This window comes from Oreochromis aureus, linkage group 19 (assembly GCF_013358895.1).
Source record: "Oreochromis aureus strain Israel breed Guangdong linkage group 19, ZZ_aureus, whole genome shotgun sequence".
In the NCBI taxonomy this organism is placed as follows: Eukaryota; Metazoa; Chordata; class Actinopteri; order Cichliformes; family Cichlidae; genus Oreochromis; species Oreochromis aureus.
In genome coordinates this window covers 1,653,644-1,664,208 of record NC_052960.1, presented here as the reverse complement: position 1 = coordinate 1,664,208, position 10,565 = coordinate 1,653,644, and the positions used below count along the sequence as shown (strand labels likewise).

Sequence of the window (10,565 nt, the reverse complement as noted above, 5' to 3'; positions counted from 1 at the left end):
ACTGTGCACCAGTCACACACTGTTCTTTACTTTAAACCATCACAGTACAAACTAACCTGTTTATCCTGCAGAGGATTTTCATGCAGCCTTTAAATAACTCAGTTAGTCTGCCTCAGTTTGATTAGCAGCAGGTTTCACAATATATAAAAAACATAATGTCACATGTATGGCTTTAAAAACACGATGACTTACATGTCAGCTGGACCTTTAGCTGCAACACACTGTGAGACAAACTGCACACAAATAGTTTCTGTGTTTGCTGATGTTTATTGAGTTCATAGAAATGCTGCATTTCAAATTACCTGACACTTAAAAACGTTACTGCCTTTATGCTCGCTCCTCTTCAGTAGAGCTAGCGAGATGCTGAAGTACTGGCACCTGCACTCACCTGCCCAGGTTATCCCTGAGTATAAACTATAGATGAACCTAAAATAATGAATCTCTTTTCTGAAAATGTAAGGAGAACAAAGTACAGATATTTGTTTAAAATGTAGGGAGTTAAAGTAAAAAGGGTTAGAAAAATAAATAGGTTGCTCAAGTAAAGTACAGATACCTGAAAATTCTACTTAAGTACAGTAATGAGTGCTTACAGAGGAAAAAAGTTTGGACTTTCTGGTCAATTAAATGATTATGTTGTTCATAAACGTAAAAATGCAAAGGTCAAAGGCCACATCAGTCGAAGCAAGAATGAGCTGAAAATACTAAAATGAAATTATTTGACCTAATGAACTAAAATATGCTCCTGCCCTGTGTTTAAATTGTTTTTTTTTTAAATTATTATTATTTTTCGTTCCTGTTAATATCTCTTTAATATAGATAAACAAATAAAGAAAACTGTGCGTGGCGGAAGCAGCGCCCTCCTGCGGCCCGCCGCCGCCCTGCATGCTCCGGGCAGCTGGGGGATTTCCTGGGCGGAAGCAGCGGAGGGGGTTTCCAGCACTCAGCCCGTCCTGCTGCTGGATCTCTGAACTGATCCCAGCGCCGTCTGCTCACACAAACCACTCAGCCGGAGAACCTGAACCCGAAACCGGACCATGAGGAGTCCGTCCCAGGCCCGGAGGCTCCGACACAGCGGCAGGTTGACGGTTTGAATCCCGCAGAGAGTCCGCGGAGGAACCGCCGAGAAGGAGGTCCCGGGGAGTCCTGAGGAGCTGTGGCCTGCGGAGGAGATTCATGTGAGTCCGAGAGAGCAGAAACAGAATAAAGACGCACAGTAGACACATACTAGAGACGCGGTATTGACAAGAGACTCGGCGTGAGCAGCGGGAACATGTTAGCTGTGTTAGCGGGCTGGAGGAGATGCTACAGCTCGCTGTGTTTACATGAAAATCCCCGTTACCGATCACACCGAGCTAACAGGCTAACGTCGGCTAGCGTCGGCTTTCCGTCTGTTTACATCCGCGCCCAACGGATCAGTAACAAGATCAATAATCCGATCGGTAACTTGATTGATGCCCTGATCAGAGCAGCAGAGCTAAAAACAGTCAGACCTGAAGAATCGAGCTCAGAGAGGACGAGCTCAGTCAGTTGCATCTATTGTTCTTATTCATCCGCGGATCAGTTCCTGGTATCGATTATCGCTTGTGTGTCGATAAAATGTGATTTTTCAGGTGATGGGAAGGTTAACAGGACAGGTGTGTGTGAGGTCACGTGAACTTTGAGTTACTACAGTAAAACCTCTGTTTGTAAACACCAAAGTACTGTCAGAGTAAGCAGGGTAGTAAGGCAGTAAAAGTACTAAGAGTACTCCTCAGACAGCCTCGGGTGTAGAGTTTCCAGGTGGTTTCCCATTTGAGCACACGCAGATTATCAGGTTAGTTTCACCGTCAGCTCACCTGTGAGAGAGCAGCTGATCGTCAGCTGACAGGACAAACCATTATTCAGGTGAAAACACCTGGACATGCAGGTGACGCTGATGGTCTGAGAAGATTGAGGCACTGAGAGAATAAGACCCCGCGATGTTTAACATCTGAATCAAAGGTCTCACCAATAACCTGACACTGAGCATATCCGGGGGCGGAGCGTGTTTTCTTAGGTGATCCAGGGTGAGCCGGCAGGAGCTCTCAGGTTGACCTCTGACCTCTGATCGTCACCCATAAGTGTCTAACGGCAGCCTGATGGGATCCTGCTGAGGAAACACCTGGACAAGACAGATGTTAACACCATGTCATCATCGTTTTTGGGGGATTAGAAAACTCCAGAAAACACCCAGAGGGTCTGACTACATTACCCAGAACCCTACAGTACAGATCAGACAGACATGAGAAAAAGCTGCTCACCTGGGCACCTGTCCAAATTTAAGATCATGGGTGTTAGTGATGGTGCGTTCAGCTGAGCAGACGATGATAAGAATCCTCCCTTTACCCCAAGTTGGCCGCCCCTTCCCTGAGCCGCTTTCAGCTGAAGGTTTCTTCCTGTTAAAAGCTCGTTTTTCTTTCCCTCTGTCGCTAAGTGCTTGCTCACAGAGTGTCATTAAAGCACCTGACATGGCTGCTGTTGTTTTTTTGCTGCTATCTAAATAAAATGGTACTGATGGTGGTGATGATGATGGTGGTGAGCACAGGAGCATAAGCTCCACAGAAAGAGCTCCGATCTTCAGCGTTGCTCCAGGATGGTAAATCATAGAGAGGAACTGTGTTCTCAGCTCAGGGCAGCCTCTCCGATGGTACTGGTGTGTGTGTGTGCGTGTGTGTGCGTGCGCATCGGGGTAACTGGGACATGTGTGAAGGTCCTGTTAATGCTGAACCACATCTGCAGGTTCAGAAACATCTGCTGTCACCCAGATGTTTCTGTTTCAGGGACGATGAATAAACCCACCTGAGTACAGTCCACACCTGCCCCTCCACAGGCGCCCCCTGCTGGGCGCAGACTGCTATCATCAGGTGACTGATCCTCCATCAGCTGCTATGAGGAAAACCCCTGTGATGAAGCGAATCCTTCCAGTTTCTCTTTCTGAGAAGTGCTCAGTCACGACTGCAGAGATCACCTGGTCCCTGCTTCATGTCGCAGCACACGTTAACCACAGGTATGACATCACACACCTACGTGTGTGATGTCACACATCTGGCAGATCCAGATTGCATGTCAGTGACAAGCTTTCACTCTAACTTGAACCTTAGAATGCCACTGACTCATTTGGGGCTTTTATTTTGAAAGGGATGAGTTTGTCTGTCTGTGTGTGTGTTGATGATGCAGTGAATGGAAAAGTCCCCAGCATCCCTGACAGGAAGTGTGTGTTTCTGTTTCTCTGTGTGTGTGTGTGTGTGTGTGTGTGTGTGGAGGTTAAAGGTCACAGCTGTGTGTGTGGTCATGAAAGCGCTCACTTCAGGTTTTCATGTGTCAGCTGACCCAATGCTTCTGAAATTACGCAGAATTCCTGAGTGAAGTGTGTGGAGCCTCTTTCTGGATTTATTCAAATGTTCAAATCTTTCATTTTTTACTAGATTTCACTGGTTGTGTTTTGAAAATGCGTCGGCTCTTTGAATGTTCATGAGTTGATAACATAAGCTAGGTAAATACTTCTGATCGAAACCCCACCAGTGTCACCGCACAGCCTCACTGAGGAGGCACATCTCATTGGCTGACCGTCCAGGTAGCTCAGGTGTGTGAAGCTGCAGTGGGCGGGTTTCCCGTCAGAGTCGAACAGCAGGAAGTGATGGTAAACCACGTGTGCACACCAAGGTTACTGTAACAAATGTCGGAAAGTCCGGTTGTTCCTCATCGTGTGTCCGATCGGCAGCCGGGATTCTCGGTCTGCGTGTTTGGCCAGATTTTCCAGAGCCTGTGCTGTCGGGGCAGTGGTCAAACGTCCAGATGAACAGAGGTGACTGTTGTTGTGATTTGGCGCTGTATAAATAAAATTGAATAGAATACTGCAGTACTGTGATACGGCAATAGTGTAATACTTTGGTACTGTGCATGCAGTGAGTATCAGAACACTGAGATCATTTCCATTGTGGATGTTTTTGAAACATCACATGTTTAAGGAAAAACCCCAAACTGCACGTCAGCCGACTGGAGTTAAAACAGGTTATCCAACTGTCAGCTTCATAAACTTCATTTAGAAAACAGAGTAACAGGTTAATTTTCCGAAATTCTCTTTATGTTTTTAACTGAAATTATTTCCATTTTGACTGAGAGAGAAATGCATTCATTCCTCAGTTTAATGGTTCAGTATCTGAACCTTTTTCCTTTATTTAACATTGGGACTCACATCCAGGGCTGCTCAAACATCAGAGACTTGAACGACATGACGGAAGTCTGCTGTGAGGGTTAAGGGTCAGTATAATATTTAAATGTCTGGTCACACTCTACACGAGGAGTTCCAACATGACCAAAATATGATTCTTCAACCGCAAACGTCCACCTGGTCATCAGGTGACCCATCAAGGGTTCAGGTAGCATCGACCCTTTCAGAGGATCCATGAAAACACGAAAGGAAAAACTGTGAATGCCGACAGGTCGGAGACGGGGTTCCCCTGACATTCAGCCAGAACCGACCAGCTAAAGGATTCACCCGAGGGTCCACCTGAAGGACCTACCTGAGTCTAAGATGTTTGGAGGAAGACCAACTGATCTTTGGACACTCACTCTGACATGTCTGTGAAGGTTCTTAGTCACCAGGTCATGGTAATCTGAGGTAATCTGAGGATCTTGGAAAGAAAAGCGACTGGGCTTCATGACATCACGAGCGTCTGAGCTGAGGTCGGTGTTTCTCTCGTCGTGAATGACCTGCCGCACCGCAGTACATGGTTAAACCTGACCTGTGACATCACAATGACTGAAGGTGGAAGTTCTGAGACCTTCTGGAAAGATCTCAGGCTGGATCATGAAGTCATGTATGAAGGTTTTCAGCTTGTTTACTGGTTTTACTGGTCTGAATCAGTGGAGCTGAAACTGCCATGTTTGAGCTCACTGCCTGTTCTCCTTCACCTGTTCTCACCTGTTTTTGCTGCACTTTCTAATTAAATTAACATATGACCATTCCACTTTCCTATTCATAGGCCACGCCCCTTCGCCCCTTGCTGGACTCCACTGAGCACGTGCAAACCGGACTCAGTTGTTGGGTTTCTTTTAATATTTCTTCAGGTCATGTCCGCGGGGAGGAGTGCTGACGGCAGGGAGGTGCAGATTCCCCTCCAGCAGGTGGCACCCTCCCTTATTTCGCCCCTCTCGGCAGCCCCGCCCTCTCACCGCCCAGCCAATCTGTGGCCTTCCAGTGAGCCCACCGCTCAGCAAGGTAATGAGTTTCAGAAAAATCTTCGTTAGGCAGGATTCACACACAGCGGCTGATCTGATTGGCTGAGGTTACTTATGACCCAGTCAGGCTGTTGAAGCCAGGAGCGTGTGAGTCCTCCTTGAAGACAGGTTCAGTAAGGTGTGTCTCTGACCTCAGGTGTTTGTTCAGGTGTGCCCGCAGGCTTCCTGCCTCTTCATGGCGGCTTCAGAGATCACTTTGTAGAAACTCCAGAAGCTAAATACTGCTGCGAGGCGTGCAGGCTGGTCCTGTGTCAGCCCCGCCAGACCGAGTGTGGACACCGCTTCTGTAACAGCTGCATCTGCGACATCCTCAGGTGAGACAGGCCACTCCCACTCAGGGGAAACGCTGCATCGATTTGACTTCCTGCTCTGCCCTGCAGGTGTCAGAGTTTAACTTTGTGTCCTCTCTCCTGCAGTCGTCCAAACCCGGTGTGTCCGGCTGACATGGAGCCACTGTTCAGAGACAAGGTGGGCAGGAAGTGACATCACAGCAGAGATCACATTGTTGACTGATCAGTAGGACTGTCAACGTTAACGTGTTAACATGCGTTAACAAATAAAAATTTTTAACACAATGAACCCATCTGGAGCGCAGAATGGACAAACTGCCCGAAATGTGCTGACAGAGACATTTCCGATGGGTTCATTCGGTCAAAATTTTAATCGTGTTAATCCTGACGACGGATAACGCACGTTAACGTTGACAGCCCTACTGATCAGTGATTGATTCCCGATCAGTTGCTGATCAATCTGTGATCACTGATCGGTCTGTGTGATGATTGATCAGGCTGTGCTTTGGGTTTCAGATCTTCAAAGACGTTTGCTGCCACCGGGAGATCATGTCGCTGAAGGTTTACTGCCGCAGCGAGGCAAACGGCTGTCAGGAGCAGATGAGTCTGCAGCAGATACCTGTGAGCACACGTACCTGAAAATCCCGCTCTCTGATTGGCTGCTCTGCATAAAGCAGAAACTGACTTACGTGCCTCACCTGTGTGTCTGCAGGACCACCTGAACGTGTGTCCGTTCTTCGAGGTTCCCTGCCCGCTGGGAAAGTGTAAGGAGAGGATGATGAGGAAGGAGATTCCTGACCACCTGAGCTGGAAATGCAAACACAGAGAGACCACCTGCGAGTTCTGCAGCACGAAGATGCCCCTGACAGACCTGCAGGTGAGCCGCAGGCAGCGTTTGGCTTCTTTTTCTTGGTTTTTAGTGTTTTTTGTGAAAAATTAAGTTTTTAAAAACTTTTTTCAGAAACACAAAGATACGGTTTGTCCGGCGTTCCCCGTGATGTGTCCAAACCACTGTTCCTTCACCTCCCTGCCCCGGAGCGAGGTGCTGACCCAGTTTTTCCCAGATCACCCACACCCTTCAGGTTTCAGCTTTTCCGATCGCAGTGCTTGATCGATCTATTGATTTATTGATATTGTGCTGTTTCAGCTCTCCGGTCACCAGCACGACTGTCCCAAAGCTCAGGTCAGCTGTCAGTTCCACCGCTACGGCTGCATGTTCAAGGTAGTTTCATCATCATCCTCACTAAACGTGTGACAGACGTGTGGCTCATGTACCACAGTACTGCAGTTATACACCTGTATTGATACTTCATACTGTATGTACTGCAATATTGCGTGTGCTGTGTTTCAGGGTTTGAACCAGGACATGAGGCAGCACGAGTCCACCTTCGCAGCCGAACACCTGAAGATGATGGCAAACAGGAACCTATCGTTAGAGAACAAGGTAACCACGGTGATACGTAAAACACTTAACATCTTCCTCAGAAGATGCGGTGCGAGCTTAACTGAGCGCTCTCTGCTTCCAGGTGGAAGATGTGAAAGGTGAGCTGATGGAGCGGTACAAGGTGCTTCCTGCGCTCAGCAGCCGACTGTCGGAGCTGGAGAACCAGAACGAGGAGCTGAGGGAGAAGAACCGGCAAATGGAGCAGAAACTCGCCACCATGCAGGTACCGCCATTTCGCTGGTGGAGGTTTTTTCTTGACAGCGTGGGCTCCTCCCACCATCCACAGACACGCTCATCACGTTAATCTGTGCTCTCTCCACAGAAACTAATGAGCTCTCACTCAGAGAAGTTGCTGGAGGTGGAGCTGGAGCTGCATTCTCTCCGTCTGCTCAGAGATGAGGTGGAGAGCCTGCGAGGAACGCTGGAGAGCGTACGGACGAGGCTCGCCGCTCTGGAGCAAGGTGGACGCGGCGGATCCGGATCCACGACACACACACTGGGTTAGAACGACCTCTCTGTACCGCTGTCGGGGTCTGGGGACGGGCTGTAGTCTTAGACACCAGAGGTTTAGGGCACGTTACGGCTGTTTGTCAATCGATAATCAATAACTCCTGGTGCACGTCTTCTTCTCTCCAGCATCCCTGGAGACTCAGCTGAATCGCCATGACGACATGCTGAGTGTCCACGAGATCCGATTGGCTGACATGGACCTGCGTTTCCAGGTGCTGGAGACGGCGAGCTACAACGGGACTCTAATCTGGAAGATCCGCGACTACAAGAGGCGGAAACAGGACGCGGTGGCGGCAAAGACGCTGTCGCTGTACTCGCAGCCGTTTTACACCGGATACTTCGGTTACAAGATGTGTGCTCGAGTTTACCTGAACGGAGACGGCATGGGCAAGGGGACGCACCTGTCGCTGTTCTTTGTGGTGATGAGGGGCGAGTACGATGCCCTGCTGCCCTGGCCCTTCAAACAAAAGGTACACCTCACCTCCTGTGTGATTTAGCACAGAAGCGTAAACAGTGTAGCGTGTTCTGATGCGGTCTGTCTCTGTCAGGTGACCCTGATGTTGATGGACCAGGGTCCCTCCAGGAAGCACCTGGGCGACGCCTTCAAACCGGACCCGAACAGCAGCAGCTTCCGCCGTCCGGTGGCCGAGATGAACATCGCGTCCGGCTGCCCGCTGTTCGTGTCACAGAATGTCCTGGAGACGGGGACCTACATTAAAGATGACACCATCTTCATCAAGGTGAGGGGCGTGTCCTGCGGGTTACAGACCACACCTATGTATTGATTAATTGAGCAATCAGTGAATTAACCTGTGGTGATTGGTTTGACCGGCAGGTTACCGTGGATACCTCTGACCTTCCTGACCTGTAAGCGTGTGATCTGACAAATGTGACCGGTGCGCACCTGGCAGAGCAAAGGATGATGGGAAGGATCAGAGATGGAAGAAGATGGAGAAGAAGAGACAGGAAGCAGCCAGTCAGAGTGAACTTTTTTGACTGGTGGACTACAAAACTGTGTGTGTGTGTGTGTGTGTGTGTGTGTGTGTGTGTGTGTGTGTGTGTTTGGGGGGGGGGGTGTGAATGACTCAGTGTCACCGTGGTGACAGAACTCAGAGCCAACATGGCCGCCACTATGAGGACGTTGTTGCTGCTCGTTACTGATGCTGTGCATCGAGCTTTACTTCCTTTTATTACCCGTTTACAGAGGCATGCTGGGAAATCCACTACAGCCACAGAGGAGTCCGAAAACCTGGTCAGACTGGCTGAAACTACATAAAGAGCAGACTCCTGTAGAGCCCGGCGGTGTGGTCCGGCTGCTCTGTGGCCTTGGTGGGTTTCCGAGCGTTGACAGAATTCGTGCGAGTCGTTCGGTTCATTTGCACACTTTGTTTGAATGTTTGTGTGAAAATAAAACTGACAGAAAACAAACAAACTTGTTTTATTGTGAAGTTTTTCTGCGGAGTCTTCCTGTTTTATCATCACTGATGAGGTCATCAATAAAGGATCTCTCTGCCCGTGAAATAATAGCGTAGCCGCATGATGTCACTCGGCGGTTTGGCTCCATGTTGCTGCCGTCACTGATGTCTCAGAGTCCGAGGCAAAAAGAGGCTCCAGCATCTGTTTGAAGAAACTTTATTAATATCCTGAGGTAGTAAAGACTTGGTGTGAACAGTCTGTGTGCAAGTGACCTGAGTGATGAGGGTCACTCACACCATGGCTCAGATTGGTTGGTGGGCAGGGTGCGATGTGTGTCGGGGGGGAGAACAGTCCGAATGGCCCAGGAGAAGAAGCTGTTTGTTAGTCTGGAGGTGTGGGACCTGACTGAACTGAGTTCAGAGGGTCAAACTGGCGGTGGGCAGTTCACTGGTTTACCTGAGACAGAAGGATCTGGCGATGGCCTCCAGGGGTGGCAGATGACAGCCAGTGCTTTTTTGGGTGGTGTTAATGACTGTCTGTACCGCCTTCCTGTTCTCAGAGCACCAAACACCAGGCAGGAGGAGAGCACGCTCTCCACTGAGCAGCAGTAGAAAGCCAGTAGCAGCTCCTGGTCCAGATTCTTTTTCCCAGGACACCGAGGACGTGCAGGCGCTGCTGGGCCTCCTTTACCAGGGCGATGGTGTTGTAGGTCCAGGTGAGATCAGGGGAAATGTGGGTGTCCAGAAACCTGAAGGTGGAAACAGATTCTGCCTGTTCTTCATTTATAATGAGGGGGGAGTGGACCTGTCTGTGCCTCCTGAGTTCTTTGGTTTTAGGGATGTTCAGCTTCAGGTTGTTCTCTGGATCCCAGGATCAGGATCTGAAGTTGGTCCAGTTTGGTGTTGAGCATCCTCACGGAGCTCTTCCTCTTCTCCAGGTGGCTCAGCGCTCTGTGAAGGGTGATGGCATCCTCTGTGGGGTCGAGGTAGGGAGTGGACAGTCTGCGATGTGTGAGACACTACCCACTCGAAACACTAGATGACTACAACTCCAACATACGGATAAATAGAGATTAATAGGAGGACGACGAGATTAGCCATTTAAATGTCTTCACTGAAAGTGAACATTAAAAAGCCAGATAAACTGATTTTTTAGAGGAGAAGGAGGACGGTAGGTGGCGCTGCTCACAGGAAACGGCGGCTCTTTGATTTTTTTGTTTGAACCATAGAAGAAGAAGAGACCGTCATTCGCAGAAAAAGAAGCAGCTGAGAGTTTGTACTTCAGCTCCAGACTTCGGGCTCAAACCGAACCTGAACCACCTGACGGACCCCAGAACACCGACCCGGACCCAGCGGGGCTGCGAGGCCCGACCTGGTAAGTGAAGCTCGGTTCTAGCTGTAGAACCGTAGAGCCCCGGGCAGCCAACAGGCTAACAGATAGCATTAAGGTTACCAGAAAACAGGCTCTTACTTTGAAAGGGCGACAAGCGGTTGAATTACTTGAAAAATGATTTCAAAAATGTTTTCAAGAAAAAAATAAAATAAAAATAAACACAAAAAGCGGCACGGTGTGTGATCTGTCTGTAAAAAAAACAATAAAAATAAAACGCGTGTATATATAAGTAAAACAACAAGGTAAAAACAAAA

General features: G+C 48.9%; 2 protein-coding genes across 6 annotated transcripts in view; both read left to right on the top strand.

Annotated features, from left to right (window-relative positions):
- The first annotated feature begins 590 nt into the window (after positions 1-590).
- Positions 591-8,935, top strand: traf3 (TNF receptor-associated factor 3). The gene is made up of 14 exons (XM_031749681.2): positions 591-1,175; positions 5,089-5,239; positions 5,408-5,573; positions 5,676-5,727; positions 6,066-6,170; positions 6,262-6,426; positions 6,511-6,591; positions 6,697-6,771; positions 6,901-6,993; positions 7,076-7,216; positions 7,316-7,493; positions 7,630-7,973; positions 8,052-8,243; positions 8,339-8,935. The coding sequence occupies exons 2-14, from the start codon at positions 5,092-5,094 to the stop codon at positions 8,372-8,374; spliced, it is 1,776 nt and encodes a 591-aa protein (XP_031605541.1). The 5' UTR covers positions 591-1,175; positions 5,089-5,091; the 3' UTR covers positions 8,375-8,935.
- A 265-nt stretch (positions 8,936-9,200) lies between these two features.
- mipol1 (mirror-image polydactyly 1) overlaps positions 9,201-10,565 on the top strand; it is an 80,421-nt gene continuing 79,056 nt past the window's right edge. Inside the window, exons 1-2 of one of the 5 annotated variants that reach the window (XM_039603372.1) lie at positions 9,205-9,634; positions 9,791-10,293. The gene's annotated coding sequence lies outside the window, so the exon portion shown is untranslated. Of the gene's footprint in view, positions 10,294-10,565 lie in introns of all 5 variants that reach the window. The other 4 variants (XM_039603375.1, XM_039603374.1, XM_039603371.1 and 1 more) reach the window with 4 other exon arrangements.